General features: G+C 50.7%; 1 protein-coding gene across 2 annotated transcripts in view; it reads left to right on the top strand.

The window, feature by feature from the left end:
• Nucleotides 1-16,280, top strand: part of NTRK3 (neurotrophic receptor tyrosine kinase 3) — a 287,748-nt gene that overhangs the window by 227,233 nt on the left and 44,235 nt on the right. For both annotated transcript variants that reach the window (XM_068143397.1, XM_068143396.1), the window contains exons 13-15: nucleotides 753-883; nucleotides 4,973-5,145; nucleotides 11,358-11,601. In XM_068143397.1, the coding sequence (XP_067999498.1) occupies nucleotides 753-883; nucleotides 4,973-5,145; nucleotides 11,358-11,601 (548 nt within the window). The remainder of the gene's footprint in view (nucleotides 1-752; nucleotides 884-4,972; nucleotides 5,146-11,357; nucleotides 11,602-16,280) is intronic.

Here is a 16,280-nt window from a genome sequence, read left to right as displayed (position 1 = left end):
GATATTCTCTGTCTCTCCTAACCGTCCTAAATGTCACTGGGAAGGATCATTGAAAATAATGGGTTCAGTTTGTCTGTTGTGCCAGGGACTTTATCCCGGGCTGACCTTGTTCCAGAGGGAACAGAAATGCAGGAGATGGCTGCAGGGTCAGGCTCTTGCTGCGGGGCAGTGCTCAGCACTTCCGACCGGCTCCTGCTGCTTGTGCTTGAAGGTGCATGGGGGTCAATGGTCCTCCTCCTCCTCCTCCTCCTCCTCTTTGGAATGCTTGGACTTGACAAAGTTCAGCCTCAAAAATCTGCCTGAGTTTGGGGTTAAACTGATCCCACTTGAAATATGAAACTCAACAGGACCTTCTAATCTCCCCTGACCTGGCATTGGAAGTATGTGACCTTTGCTGTGCCTCAGAGGAGATGAATTATTTCCAGGATCATTCCAAAGAGATTCTGGACTTTGTAGCAGATTTTGCCCCACAGGTTGCTCTCCCTGAGGACAAGCTGCCTGCCAGCTAGTAGTGAGAACATGACAAACCTCGAGTGCTTGCCTCGCAGATGTTTTGCATAAGACCTGCTCCATCCCAGAGATGGTTGCATTCCGTGGGGGGGTTCAAAGATCCCTGTAGATATTTTTGCAAAGCAATGTCAGACCCTTTGCAGCTTGCTAGAAAATTGAATTAGCTGTTTTTCCATTCCCTGAATTAACCCTGATTCATTCTTCCCTCAACCCTCTCCCTCTTCCTCCCCTCCCTCCAACAGATGTCCAGCATATTAAGAGGAGAGACATCGTTTTGAAGAGGGAGCTGGGAGAAGGTGCCTTTGGGAAGGTGTTCTTGGCCGAGTGTTACAACCTCAGCCCCACCAACGACAAAATGCTGGTGGCAGTGAAGGTAAATCCCAAGGGCGAATGGCAGAGAGTAGGGCCCAGGAGCTGGCTGGCAGAGGCTGGATGAGCCTGCGTGGGAAAGGGAAGCAGGGGAGGGCTGGGGGCCAGGGGTGGAGATTTATCTGATGCCAGAGATTGTGGTAAATCCACTTAGTCACACCAAGTTTCAGTGTTTTGCTTCAAGGTCGTCTGTTCTCACCAGTGCCAAAGCCTCCCCTCCTGCCGACGTGGCCGGGAGACAGAGGGGGTGGAGAAGCTGCTCCAGAAGCTGTCAGCTCTTGTGCAGCTGCACCAGTGTGGTGTGGAGCCCACCTTCCCTCTGGGAGGGAGCAGGGCCCTTCTTCCTTCTGGATTTTCTCTCTCTGTGGAACATGTAGAAGCTGAAACAAAACAACCACCACAACAAGGGCCTCAGCAAAAAGGAGTACTTAGAAGCAAAGCACGACTAACCAATTTGCTGGGATCAATTTGCTGCAAGCTGTGTGAAGCAGCCCATCTCCACTCCATCCCAGCTCCTGCTTGCCTAGCCACAGATTGCTTCTGTTTTGCTGGGTTTGAGCCAACAAAAGTTCAGCCTGGCTTGTGCTGTGCTGTTTGTATCCTTGTGAGGGTCTTCACGTGAGCTGTGCTCCACCAGTGTGGCTCTGGGCAGAGGACACCACTCAGCGCAGAAATGTGCTCTCCTCTAAAGTGGCACCAGTTGGCACTTAGCTTCATCCCCAGCAGTTAATTGATGTCTCCTAACTCCTTGGAAGAAGATCTGCCTTTAAACTGATGCAACAGGGAGAAAGATTCCAGGATGCTGGAGGCATCCAGTTACTTGAAAGTCATTTTAGTCATTGGCAGGTCAAGCTTTTCACTTTTTTTGTCCCCTTGTGCTCCACCTGTGCACTGCAAGATGGCACCTTTCACCTCCTAGACTGGTTCAAGCCAAGGCTGCACAGCTACCCATATGATTATTTGCCTGGTTCTGTGGCTAGTAGCTGCCTATCAGTGTCAGCCACGGCTCATGTGATCCTGTGTCTGCTGAGTTTCATTTGCATGTAGGCAGAAACAGCATCTGAACTTGTTCCTGTTAATTGCTACTATGAGCTTATGTCTCCAGAGTGCCTTTCATCCTGCAAGATCATACAGATCCAGCTTTGGAGCAGGACCTTGAAACCTGGCTTCTTGCCAGCTCAGGGGAGAGAGGGGGCAGGGGAAAGTCCCTCTAATGTGGGCCACATTGTAACTCTTGGGTGAAAAGGAAAAGAGAAAGGAAGGAAAAACCCATGAGCAAAAGGTTTACACGTGAAGCTGAATGCCGGCTGCGTTTCATGAAGTTCTCATGCTGTCAGTGGAGGCTGAGGACCACCTCCCCAGTCACTGCAGCTCAGGGCAGCAGTGGGGCACACTGCTTAGGGCAGCTGAGTCCACGGCCCAGGGTCTGCTTCTGCTCTGCTCTCAGGGGCTTCCTCTCAGGGCCAAAGCAAGTGGCTGTGTTACTCACTTGGCAAATGGATTTTCAGCAGATCTAAAGGCTGCAGCCCCACAGATAAAAGCTGAGCTGTGATGTGATGGCATGGCCAAGCTCCCTGGTTTGTTGAGCTCGCTTCTAAAAACATCCTGAGAAATGCACAAAAACTATATTCAGCAAAGAGTGTGGAGGTCACAAAGTCAAGTGCTGGAGATGCTGGAGGAGCTGGTATGCAGGGCATGTCCTCCCAGCGTGGATTTCTCTTTTCTCTATAGGCTGCTCCATTGTAATCATCACTCCTGTGTCTGAGAGCTCCCTTTCAGCGCCTCACAGAGAGGGGCTGGGGTTGTCTCATCCCCATTTTGCAGAGGGCAGATGGGGAAGCAGGGAAACTGAGCTGAAAGGCTCACTTAAGGCAGAGGCTGGAGTTACTGCCTTGCCTTCCCACCCTGCAGACAGCAGGCACCAGAACCACACCGAGCCCTGCCGCAGCAATAAGCGCAGGGTGCTCGTGCAGACATGGCCCTGATGCCACACAAGAGAGGATGTCTCAGCTAGTACTGGATCAAGGGACATGGCATGACAACCTGCAGATGCTGAGTGACTTCCCAGCTGCCACACAGGACTCATGTGATGGAGGCACCAATCCACCCCAAACTTTCCTAGGAGAGGCATTGCAGTGGTTTTGCTGAGCTGTCTCATCTCTTCCTCTGGTCCTGGTCTTCTTTCCCTGTTCCACCACTCCTAGCTCCTCTTTCCCTCGTTTCTAAGTGCTTGGCTGTGCCACCTCAGTAATGTGGGGTTTAATATCCTTGTTTGGGTTATGTCTTTTTAGTGTGTGATATTTACAAGCTTACAGTCCTAGCACCTTGTAGCAGTGTTAGTGTATGGAGGGGAGGAAAGCTAAAGGTGCTGCAGGCTTGAAATGTTCCATGCAACCACGGGGGAAAAGGGGAGAAAAAGAGTGAAGTGGCAGGAGGCTCTTTTGCTGGGGAAAACAGGGTAGCACCACCATTATGAAGATGTTCAATGACTAAATATAACTGGGTGCCTGAGAGAAGGAAGGATGCTTTGCCATCTGCACCGTGTAACTAATATCCATCAAAAATATCTCCTAATCAAGCGATCTCAGAGGACAGAGAATTAAATCATGCCATGTGACTAGCAGTTTGGGGGCAGAAGAAGGGGATGAGGCAGTACCCTAAGGCTTGGATAAGAACCTGGCAGCAGATCTGCTCCAAGGGAGGAGGGCTTGCTGCTTTGCTGTGGGTAGCATTGCACCCAGCAGTGCCACAGACCAGCCCGAGCTGCATGAGCAGTGTGCACAGTCCCTTCCTCTAGGCACAGCTCTCTGATGCTGAGCATCCCTTTTTGAACACAAATTGGAGCCTGCACCTGCTGATGCCACCTCTCCTATCTCTGTGGGGAGACTGAAAGCATGGGGGAAAGGGGACAGGTATGTTTAAGGGGAGAAATACCTATTGCCCACCACCACTGAGGAGGAACCACTGCAGATCAGATTGAATCTGGGGATAACTGGGACTAGTTGGCTTGAATCCTTTTTGGCTTTGGTTAGGTTGCACAGTTAAACCCAGAATTGGTACTGAACACTGCTGGCACGTGGAGGATGAGGAGAATATAACTTGAGACCCAGCAACTGAAAACCAGAATTGCCTCTTCATTTCCTTCAATGTTTGCACAGACTGTGCTGCTTCTCCTGGCCATCCCATCCTGCCAAAGGTTCTGAACTTCAAGTTTCTCACTCAGTGCCCTCCCTTGATGGTCCTGCTCTGGCAGGGGGGTTGGACTCGATGATCTCTTTGGGTCCCCTCCAAGCCTATGATCCTGTGATGACAACATGCTGCTCTCAAACCAGCTCTCCAATGCAACTGCTCCACAATGGCATGGCCAAGCCAGACTCCAGCCCTGAGGAACCCTCCCTGACCACCAGCTGCACCCACAGCAACCTCTTCCCAGCAGCCCTGTGACGTTGGGCTGGTCCACACAGCCTGGAGCCTGGGAGCTGCCCTGCAATGGCAAGGTGGCCTGCTCCAACGTGGAAGATGAGCTGTTCTCAATAAGGATACCAATTTCAGCATCAGTCTGCCAGGGGAGCTGTTCTAAACAGCAGGGAATGAAAAAACATGATTTTCAAACTTATGAGGCAAGACTTGCCAGTGTCCTTCTTCAGAGGCAGCTTGAAAAATCCTCACAATAACTGCACAGCCAGGCAAATCCATCTTCTGAATAAAGGCAGTGTAGTCAGCTATTTCAAAATAAAAGACAGATAGCAAAGACTGCCTGGCTCAGGAATTTAATAATAATGAGATATGAAGCCATTCACCCCTAGGTCACCAGTACAAATCCTGCCCAAGCTGGGAATAATTGGAAGCTATTACCCTCTGAGGCATGTTTGCTTCTGCCTGGGAAATGAGTTGGGGAACCTGCTGGGCTGGTAACTACGCCAACAAAACGCCAGGGTGGTGCTGCCAGCACCTGCCACCAGCCCTTCCCAGTGCAACCAAGCCAGCGGTGATGGGTCCCCTCTTCTCCTCCTCAGCTCCTCTGTGATGCTGTCTGTCCTGGCTTTGGCCCTGCGGGAGCCCACGCGGTGTGTGTCTGTGCCCCTTCTTGCAGGCGCTGAAGGACCCCACCTTGGCAGCCCGCAAGGATTTCCAGAGGGAAGCAGAGCTGCTCACCAACCTGCAGCATGAGCACATTGTCAAGTTCTATGGGGTGTGTGGTGATGGTGACCCGCTCATCATGGTCTTCGAGTACATGAAGCATGGCGACCTGAACAAGTTCCTGAGGTATGTGTGGAGGAGGGCACGGGAGCTGCGGGACAGCTGCTCTGCAGCCTCACTGCGGCTTGTTACGGGTCTGTGGTGCACCAGGGACACCGTGACCAGGTGGTAGGGCAGTGGGTGGAGTAATGAGAATGGTGGTTCCAAGGGCAGCTTGGAGGAGATGATGGTCTTCACCAGATTTGGTTCTTTATTAGCCCTACCTCAGTGTTTCCTCTTAGGTAGTCCCAGTGGCTTGAGTAATGAGAATGTCTGTTCCAAGGGCAGCTTGTAAGAGATGATGGTCTTCATCACATTTGGTGCTTTATGAGCCCTACCCCAATGTTTCTTCTTAGGTAGTCCCAAGGATCTTCTTTCTCACCTGTGGAAACTAATTATGGCCTTCCAGTATCTGAAGGAGGCTCCAAGAAAGCTGGGGAGGGACTTTTGAGGGTGTCAGGGAGTGATAGGACTGGGGGGAATGGAACAAAACTAGAAGTGGGTAGATTCAGATTGGATGTGAGGAAGAAGTTCTTCTCCATGAGGGTGGTGAGACACTGGCACAGGTTGCCCAGAGAGGTAGTGGAAGCCTCATCTAGTTCCAACCCCCCTGCCATGGGCAGAGACCTCCAACACTAGAGCAGGTTGATCAGAGCCTCATCCAGCCTGGCCTTCAAAACCTCCAGGGATGAGGCTTCCACCACCTCCCTGGGCATCCTGTGCCAGTCTCTCACCACCCTCATGGGGAAGAACTTCTTCCTAGCATCCAATCTGAATCTACCCATTTCTAACTTTGTTCCATTCCCCCTACTCCCATCATTCCCTGACACCCTAAACAGTCCCTCCCCAGCTTTCTTGGCCCTTTGTATCCTGGGCATCCATTGATTTCTGGTTATCATTCCTGTATTCAGAAAAGACCTGAGCAATGCTGGAGAAGCCAATATTTGGTGGTGCCCTTGGAGTCCCCCCCTGCTCCTTGTTCCCTTAGCCTCCTCAGACCAAGATCCTGACTGAGATCTGAGCGATGCTAACCTGTGGTACCACACCACTCGAGAAGCTAAGCAGGGCCTGCCAGCGCGCCATAATTGCCTTCCCTGCCTCCAGAGAGATGCTAATTGCAGGAGCTTTCCTCCCCCACCTCCAGTCATCACTCAACCATTCCATCAGCACCTAGTGTGAGGCAGATCATTTGTGTGCCCTGAACCTGCCAGAGGTGAGGGGCAGGGAGCAGCTGTGGGGGGGAGGAGCTTTGCGGTGCTGCTCTCCCAGGGCACAGAAATTACACTTTGAAGCCTGCGTGCCAGTGGAGTGGCACTTACCTCTTGAAATAATTAGTAGTTTTATTTCCCAGCACTTAGAAAATTGGACCCTTGATATTTTCCTGTTTTGACTGCTAAGTGTGAACAAGACTGCACCAGGAGCAAGGAGCTGGAGCGCAGCGGCTCTAGATCTAGGGCTGGAATATGTTAAGTGATTATTTTTTGCCATCGCAGTCAGTTTCTGGCCAGGAAGCTCAGGTCCTTCCCTGAGGTTTTTGGTTTTAAGCCCTACAAATCCATGAGGAAGGACCCCAGAGGTTTCTTCTTTCCTTTGGCAGGCAATGCCAACCTGTCTTGGGGCGTTCTCAGGGCAGTGGTAGAGCTGGGAACATCCCTGTGTTGGTTTTCCTCCTTATTTTAGGGTGTCAGGTAATGATAGGACTAGGGGGAAATAGAATTGGGTAGATTCAGATTGGATGTGAGGAAGAAGTTCTTCCCCATGAGGGTGGTGAGACATTGGAATAGGTTGCCCAGGGAGGTGGTGGAAGCCTCATGCCTGCAGGCTTTGAAGGCCAGGCTGGATGTGGCTGTGAGCAGCCTGCTGTAGTGTGAGGTGTCCCTGCCCAGGGCAGGGGGGTTGGAACTGGATGAGCCTTGAGGTCCCTTCCAACCCTGACAGTTCTGTGATTCTATGAAGCAGTGTGTTAGCACAGGGTGGAGATGAAGTGTTAAGGACAGTGCTTCAACCTTGTGTCTGGTGGAGGGCAGTCTAAAATGCACAGGAGAGACTGTGTCCTTGAAGCACTTCACAAGCAAGAGCAGCAAATCAGCACACCTTTTCTCCTGGCAGAGCCAGCAGCCTCAGTTTCCTTAAAGGAGGTAGAGATCACAGCTGGAGCAATAGCAACAGCCTCCTTCACTGCTCCAGCTGACCTTCCAAAGACTACAGTCCAAAACAGGCTCTCCTGCTTTTTCAGAAGGCTATCTCATGCCCACTGCCAATGCCTTGTGGAATTGCTTCACACAACAGTGCGCTCCCTAGGCTGAGGCCATGCTGGAGCCACAAACCCCATCACACTGTGTCCCAGCCCTGCCTTCAGAAGTACTCATGCCCTGTCCTGGTACCACTGCAGAAGAAGGCTTGTTGTTGCATTATCTTTGGCCTCTGTGAAGGACAACAAACTTTCTAGATGTGTGGTCCCTGCATTTGCAGCCTCCCATCTTCCAGCTGAGAGTTTCTCCTGATGCAGATACAGAGGAAGGAACTCCAAGTTCCATTCTCTGCACGTTGGGGTGTGATAGTCAGTGTAGTCCCTTGGTGTCACAAAGGAAGCTGACTTTTGGGACAAGGGAGCTTATTCCCAGCAAATGGGAACTCAAAATGCCAGAGGAGGCTTGTAGAAAGAGAGCCATGGGCTTTGTTTTCCAGATCAGCTATCTGCTGGTGGGAAACTCTGGGGAACAAGCAAGGGGGTCAGAGAGGACTGGTGGTGCAGGAGCGCCTGGCATCCCCTCAGCGAGCAGCACTTTGTATTGTGGCAGGATTCCCCACAGCAGGAGACAGCTGTCCCCAGGCACTGGAGGCCAGGGATGCTGGGAGTCTGCAGCAGACACTCAGATGGACTTTTCCCAGTTTAACTGCAGGAATTGGAAAAGCAGTAAAAGGGAAGAGACTCACTTTAGACCCAGTTTCCTGGAGAAAAGCACAATAAATAAATCCCTCCAAGTGTTGTTAGGCCTTTGTGTGCTTCCCAGGGAAGAGCTTTACTGATCTGTAACACTCACTGGTGTGCCAAGGGAAAGCACTGGCTTCTGGTGTCAGGGAGGGATAGGACTGGGGGGAATGGAGCAAAACTAGAAGTGAGTAGATTCAGACTGGATGTTAGGAAAAAGTTCTTCCCCATGAGGGTGGTGAGAGACTGGCACAGGTTGCCCAGGGAGGTGGTGGAAGCCTCATCCCTGGAGGATTTGAAGGCCAGGCTGGATGTGGCTCTGGGCAACCTGACATGTGAGTTGTGCCTGCCCATGGCAGGGGGGTTGGAACTGGCTGATCCTTGAGGTCCCTTCCAACCCTAACAATTCTATGATTCTCTGATCAACATGAGCAGCTGGGCTAGAGGTGGCACAGCTTGGGATGGTCCCTTTGTTTAAGACTATCACTAGCGGTGCAACAGCTCAAGCTCCTGGCGTGGAGAAACATAGGCACAGCTCTCTGGGGAGTGAGGCATCCCAGGGGCTGGATACTGCCCTCAGGCTGTGCTGGCTGCTCCCCAACACACAGGCCTGCTGCTCAGAGATCTGCAGCAGCAGCCTATCTCCATCCCTTCTTCCCTTTCCCTCTGCCACTGGCTCTCCAGCCTTTGTCTTCTCTGTGACAGCAACACACCTGATGGGGGCATATGTGCACGTTGCCATTACAGACCCTCACTGCAGGCTGAAGTGAATTGTTTGCTGATAGCTCAGCCAGGCCAGAAGGGTGGTTATAAAAGTTTGCCAAGTTCTGAGGCTTTTGTGTCAGCCCTTTCAGTGAAGCAGCCCCATAGTCTTTGGGACAGGAAGAGGGGTTCAGAGGGGTGATTTTCTTCCCCACATTGTCAAGAGCTTTCATCACCCCACAATGGAAAGAAGAACCAAACAAATCAATAATTCTTTCATGGGAGATCCACCCAATTTTATGTCCTATTATGACCCAATTAAAGCCTTTTCCCCATGGAAAGAGGGACAGACCCTTTTCATGTTCCCTGTAGGCTCCTTGACACAGCTAAATGTGGTGATATCCTTCCTGTTATCTCATAAACACGTTGATACTTCTTGCCTCTGGGCTGTAACCATGTGAGATGGAGAAAGGGAGGGAGGGAAGTGCGTGCACTGTACAGGACATACTGAGATGTGTCCTATATAGTAGGATATACAAAGAGCCAGTGATCTAAAGGTGTTGGCTGACCATTTTTTACCCATCACCTGTTCCCCTCAGACCTGGAGACTTCTTTGGGGGCCATTATTGCCTTTGAAAAAGGTGGCAGTAATGAGGTAGTGAGGCAATGATTTATCCTTCACTTCTCACCTGGGAATGTTTACCTTTGATGACAACAGGTAGTAGCTGCAGCTGCAACTGCAAGGCCTGACTGACACAAACTGTCCAGCACAGTTTTAGAAGCTATTGTTTGTCCTCCTTTGCTGGTTTTAGCTAACCTGCCCAGCCCTGGCTCAGCTTCACCTGCTGTCGACATCTGTTGTCATCACCAGGTAATTTCCTGGGGTCAACCCAGCTGTGGGCTATTTAAATAAGACATCAAACAGCCTCCTTTCTGTATACACTCTCCTGGAGCTCTTCCTTGCCTTTAGAAGTTTATTTCCAGTGTGCTGCTGCTCCCACTGTGCCCACAAGCCTCCGAGACGCCTCCGGCAGCTGCAGTGCTGCTCCCATCCAGCTCATTCCACATTTGCTGCAGCATCACCCACACATGGCTCCCAAAAAAACCCACTCCTGGCTCCTCAGCATTCGTTTCTGGAGTTCCACTCCTCTTCCAGCTGTCCTTTCTACCAGGAGGGGACGTTCAGAGCAATGCTCCCAGTGGTGGGACAGCAGGAGGTAGCTGAAGAGATGGGCATTGGGAAAACTATGTGGTTGAAGCCCATACACCTGGAAGCTAATCCTTCTGGCACAGCCTCAAGCCCAGCAGAGCAATTAGAGAACAGAAACAAAGGAGAGAAACAGTTTGGGTCTTGTTGTGGGTTGTTCAATCCCATGTCAAGAAGGAGGCAAAGCTCTGTACGTGCAATTTCAATTTGCTGTCTCTCTGGGGGGTTACTGCTGATGACAGGGGTGAAATGCCAAGAAGCATTTCAAAGAGAGCAGTTTGAAAGCCTTGGAGGCAGTGCTGTACTGTACCTTAGTCACAAGGAGGAAGGTCACAGCAAAAGCTCTTGCTTTTCCCTCAATATGAGGGCTTTTGTTATTCCACCTTCACACAGGCTACCACAGGGCGAGCGCTACCAGGGCAAGAGACATCACAGAGGGGGCATGGCAAAGGCAGGCTTGGTACACAGCAAGGAAGGGGACTAAAAAGGGGACAGGACAGGAGTGAGGCTGACCTTAAGTCCTGCATTTCCAATGCCCTTGCTTCAGCACAATGTTTGCTGTTCTTGCCCAAGGTGCTCTCTGCATCTGCTGACGTCCAGGCTTAACTTCTGCACCCATGCTTGTGCCTTCACAGGCCCCCTCTCTCCTGGCAGTCATAGAATCATCCAGGTTGGAAAAGGCCTCAGAGATCATCAAGTCCAACCTATTACCTAATACCTAACACCTCATGACAGTCTAATCTGCCTCCAGCTGTGCCTATAGGAAGTTGCCTGCAGTAGAGTAGGATTAAGGGGAGGTTTAGGCTGGATGTTAGGAAGAAGCTCTTCCCAGAAAGAGAGATTGGCCATTGGAATGTGCTGCCCAGGGAGGTGGTGGAGTCACCATCCCTGGAGATGTTTAGGAAGAGGCTGGATGAGGCACTTGGTGCCATGGTTTAGTTGATGAGATGGTGTTGGGTGATAGGTTGGACTTGATGATCTCAAAGGTCTTTTCCAACCTGGTTAGTTCTGTTCTGTTCTGTTCTGTTCTGTTCTGTTCTGTTCTGTTCTGTTCTGTTCTGTTCTATTCTATTCTATTCTATTCTATTCTATTCTATTCTATTCTATTCTATTCTATTCTATTCTATTCTATTCCATTCCATTCCATTCCATTCCATTCCATTCCATTCCATTCCAAGGGTGGTACCCACTTCCCCCCAAGATGTTCCCCCCCAGTGTTCCCCAGCCTCCTGTTCTCTTCAGCTTTCCTTCCTTCCACTGGAGCTGTGTGTACATCCTCACAGTGCAGAGCTGGGCACTGGTCCCCACTCCAGCAGGAGCAGCAGCCGTGAGGGTTTCTCATCTGCTGGTCACTTCTGAGACCCAACTCTGTGCTTTTTTGCTTCTTCCTCCTTCTAGGGCACATGGCCCAGATGCTATGATCCTGGTGGATGGGCAGCCTCGCCAAGCCAAAGGGGAGCTAGGGCTATCCCAGATGCTCCACATCGCCAGCCAGATCGCCTCTGGAATGGTGTACCTTGCCTCCCAGCACTTTGTCCATAGAGACCTGGCCACCAGGAACTGCTTGGTGGGAGCCAACCTGCTGGTGAAGATTGGAGACTTTGGGATGTCAAGAGACGTCTACAGCACTGATTACTACAGGGTAAGGCAGCTCCAGCAGCAGTCTGGTGCTCAGAGCAAAGGGAGACTAGGGAACGTTACAGCAAATCGGTTTTGGGGGGCTCTTGGGCTCGCTCACTTGGTTATTGCCTCATTGAAGTGTGCACAGAATTTGATCAGGCATCCCTGGACCTCTGTCCTTACTCTTTTTCAGTCCTGGGCATGCCTGTAAGTCAGACATCCATGCAGATGCCTACACACAGACCTCTCTGTGACACGCCAGCACACAGCCACATACTGTGGGATGGCTCTGGAGCCAGCCCATTCTTCCTCCCTTACTATTTTTTTCTCCCCTGTTTTTTTGGAAGACATTGATAAATTGAAGGTAATCCAAAGAGCAGAGGCTGTGACCTCTGGTGTTGGATTAAAGAAACTTAATACAGGGACTTAGAGAAAAGGCAACTGAAAGACTGACTGATAAGTGCATAAAATATGGAAGAGGAAATAATAGGCAATTTAGGTTCAACCTCAAAACACTTTTTTTTCCCTGCAGGGTCATCATTTAGACAATGGAATAATTTGCCAGAGGTAGGTTGCTGAGGGCTTGTCATTAAAGAAGGAAGCAACTAGATAAAAATGCCAGGGTTTAGTGCAGAGGCTAATCCTGCACTCCTCTCTGGGGACAGGCTCAGTGAGTCAGGAATGCCTTTCCAGCCTTTTCGTCTCTGATGTGTGCCACACTGTCCCCTTGTCTTGCACACTCCCTTTGTGCCTGTCTGCACTGCCCCATCTGCCCAGGATGGCAGCCTCCCCCAGGCCACAGCAAGCTTCTCACCCTTCCCCAGCTACAGGAAGAGCTGTGATGTACAAAGCGAAGCACACTGGACTCAGTCCTTTGTCACTGGACCATCCACCAGCAGGGAAGGGCTTTGCAGGCTAAGGAGTAGTGGTTTCTAACCTGGTGTTGGGCTAAGGTTGGTTTATTCCTGGTTACAGCATGGATGGTTGGCTTTGAGGATGATGTCTATCAATCACCCAAGAAAGGGTTGACAAGGTTTTGATCTGATTCAGGTGGTTTTCTTTGTGATAGGCAGTTGCCAAGTGCTGTCACTGTGCTGGGGAGAAGACAAAAATGTGGTCAGATTTCTGCTGTGAGGTATCTCCTCTCCCAGCCCGGGACATTGGCTTATCACTATGTTTAATTACCAGTGAGGGAACCAGCCCTCACTGTGCAGCTCAAAAGCCCATGTAGCTGAGGCCCCATCCCTGTAGATATTCAAGGTGATGCTCAGCAGGGCTCTGGGCAACCTGATCTAGTTGAGGATGTCCCTGCTGACTGCAAAGTGGGTTGGACTGGATGACCTTTGCAGGTCCCTTCCAAGCCAAACCATTCTGTGTTGGGGAAAGGTCTCAGTTACTGGGCAGTGATGAGGAAAGAGATGTGGCTATGGTCCTGTCATTGTTTAAACTTCATGAAAGAGTGGGTAGGAAAGAGAAGAGCCCAAGGGAGGATGAGAAGCAGCCCAAGTGATTGCTCACATTCTTGCCTGCCCCCTTTCCTGCAGCCATGCTAACCTACCCCAGCCATGGTCAGTGTCCCACCACTTGGGGCAATCCCAGCTGAACCTGTCCTCCTGCAGCACCAAGAGCTCTCTAGGCAGGATTTTTTTGTCTTCTCTGTGGTTGTGTCCTGTAGATCTCATCCTGTCTGTGCAGAATGCTTTGCTGAGGGCTGCTCCATGCTGTTTGCTGCAGTGTTGTGAGGCTTTTGGGTGGGCTTCTGCCTGCTAACAGAAATTGCCATGGATGATCAAAGCAGTAGCTGGTTATCACCCATCTACCAGAGCAAGAGCAGAGCTTCAGATGAGCACAGCCTTTTGTTCTTAATTGGTTTTCCTTTCTCTGCTTTCACTGACTTCTGGTACTTTAAAAGGTTTCAACCACAAAGTCCATGCTCTGCATGCAAGGAGACCTTTCCTCTGTTGCAGTTCAAAGAGGAATCCTGGCAAAATAAGGTTCTGGTTGCCCATATTTACACTGTGAATGTGTGACTTACCTGAGGCCAAAGCAGGATTTGCTGGCACAGATGGAAAGCCCATTCAGACCAAACATTTCCAGCAGCAAGGAGTGGAAGTCCAGGAGCTGAGTGTCCTTCATCACTCGTCCAGCCACAGACCAGCAATGCTCCTCCCAGCATATGAGAACCCAGAGAGGTTCATTTCTCAATCTCCTTCTCTAACCATTACCTTGTGGGATGTGTTTACCAGGAGAAGACATGGAGCTGAGGTTGTCATTCATCCTTCTGGTGTGCTCATGGTTATGTGACAGCCTCTGTCTTTCCCTATCCACCACTGTCTCATACCTGTCCTCTCCCTCTGCCTTTGCACAGCACTGCTGCATTCATTCTCTGCAGCAGCTCCTGTGAGCCTTGCTGTCTCTGGACTGGGAAATTTAGTTGGTTTCTATGTGGCAAGCTGCATTTCTGAGTTGCCTGTGAACAAGAGTAGGAAACCCTTTGAACAGGAAGCTGCTTGTAACACTAATGAAGCCACAGGGGGCTGATGTGAATTGACTGGATTAAACTTGGCTCTAACTCTGGTAAGAAGCAGCATTCACTTTCTCCTGCAAATGTGGGTGGGACAAACACCTTGGCTTCACAACAGTGGTGCATTTGTGCTCTCCCTTCCTCACAGCTCTCAAACTCGCTCTTCAGGGCTCCTGAGATGAGCCATTCAAGTGCTCAGACCCATCCTACAACGGGTCCCCTTGTGAGGGCTTTTGAGTGGATACAGAGAGAGAGCAAATGAGCTTGTGGGAGAAACTAACTGCTCCTCAGTCTCACCTTTGGAAGGTGGAGCTGTGGCTGAAGAGCTTTAAAACTCTTTGGTGCTGTCCCTGATCACATCTACTACCTGCCTGGTGAAATCCCCAAACCTGATTCTCAGGGTCTGTGCACAGCAGCCCTCCTCTGCCCTTCCCACCAACCGGGAGGACCTGGAGCAAAGCTCTGCTTCAGGTGATTTCCAGAAACCATTGCTCCTTGTGTCCAAGCTGCAGCCCAGGGAGAAGCCTGCAATTTGTCATTTTCTGGGAACAGAGTGAAGGATTCCACCTCCAAGCTGACACAAAGTGACAGGCCTGGAGCTCCCTGCAAATGGATTCACTCTAGTGTGCTGGGTCCCCATGCTCGCTCCTGCCCAAGAGCCAGGAGCCTGGATAACTGGGCATGTGGAGATTTGAGTGTGTTCCAGGCTGAGGATTAGCTCCTAGCCATTTCCTTTCTCTCCCATTTTTAATCTCTTAAAACAAAGAAAGAACACCATCTGGCTCCTGTGTTTGTGGGATGCAAAAGTGCTTAACAAAGGTGAACTGCTTAATTTCCTGTTATACATTTGGATACAGCAAGCAAACATTTGTGCAACAACAGCAGCAGAGAGGCTTCCCCCCCAACCCCCTTCCACAAGGCTCTCCATGTTCTGCCTGAAGACAGATGAGTCCTGTGCCTTATGCATCACAGAGGGATCCCTTCAGCTGTTGCCTTTAAACCTTCTTCCAGCAAGGCAGGATGGAGAGAGGATGGTGGTGGAGGTGGAGGTGTTGGGGAGATGTGAAGCAGCATCTGATTAGAAAGTGGAGGGACTGGGGAGGTGGGGAGAAGTAGCCCAGCTTGTGTGTGAGGGGTGAAAGGCAAGGATGCTGAAGAAGCATTTCTGCGACGTGTTGTGTAATGTGCTGTGCAAGCTTCGCTGTGGGTCTCTGTGGGAAGGCAGGGTGGAATCTATCCATATTGAAGAGGAAAGATTTGGCTGGGGTTTGTTGTCCTTGTTTTCTTTGGAAAAAAAAAAAAAGAAGGTGTGAGTAGGTGTGGGGTTGGGGCTTTTTTTAGGTATGACTCAGGACTGTGACAGCAGGTGGTGGGACGCTGCAGGTCAGGGACGTTGCGCCTCAGCCAAGCTGAGCGTGGCACGGAGACCGCCAGTCCAGCACACAGTGTCCAGTGCTGCCCGGGGAGCAGGAGGCTGTCACAATGGCTTGGGGACATCACTTAGGACCCCCAGCTGCTCTCCCACTCAGCAGACTGGAGGTTGCTTGCTCCCAGTAGGGCTGCCACCTGCGTGCCAGTAAAATGCAGATCGTTTTCCTTTTGTGCCCCAAAATGAGTAATTCAGTTCCAGACCAAAGTCATGTGGCAGCTGCCCAGGCAATGGGCTGCATTTCTTCATCTCTAGAAGAGAACAGAGTCCTAAATCATAGCCCTTATTAACTTCCAAGGTGATGTCCTGACATGGGTAGGACGTCAGCAGTGAAGACACATGTTGAGTAGAGGAAGGATTTATGGAGGCATTAAAGCTCATTAAGACATCCCCCTGTCCAGATCTTCTATGTCTTACCCTTCTGGCATCCTGCCCCACATGCCAGGCTTGGCTGGAAAACTCTTGGGGATTTATCTCCATCCTTTCCAAAAAACTCTGTCCTGAGAGTTCTCCTGGTCACAGTTCATCTCATGGAGGACACCTGCTTGTCAAAGCAAGGACACAGGCAGCATTTGCAAAGGGCTCTGCAAAGATGTTTCTATTTCTAGCAAAACAGAGCTAAAGATAATGACACACACAGAGAAAAAATGTTCCCTCCCCGCTCTGGGGCATTGTTTGGGTTTGGGAGAGGCAAGGTTTGCAGGAAGAAAGTGATGTCTTTCAATAGACCAAACAATAGTGTTGGAGG

This window comes from Melanerpes formicivorus, unplaced genomic scaffold (assembly GCF_026170545.1).
Source record: "Melanerpes formicivorus ecotype bairdi unplaced genomic scaffold, bMelFor1.0.p_v2 SCAF_10, whole genome shotgun sequence".
NCBI lineage: Eukaryota > Metazoa > Chordata > Aves > Piciformes > Picidae > Melanerpes > Melanerpes formicivorus.
This window is presented reverse-complemented; position numbering and strand designations above follow the sequence as displayed.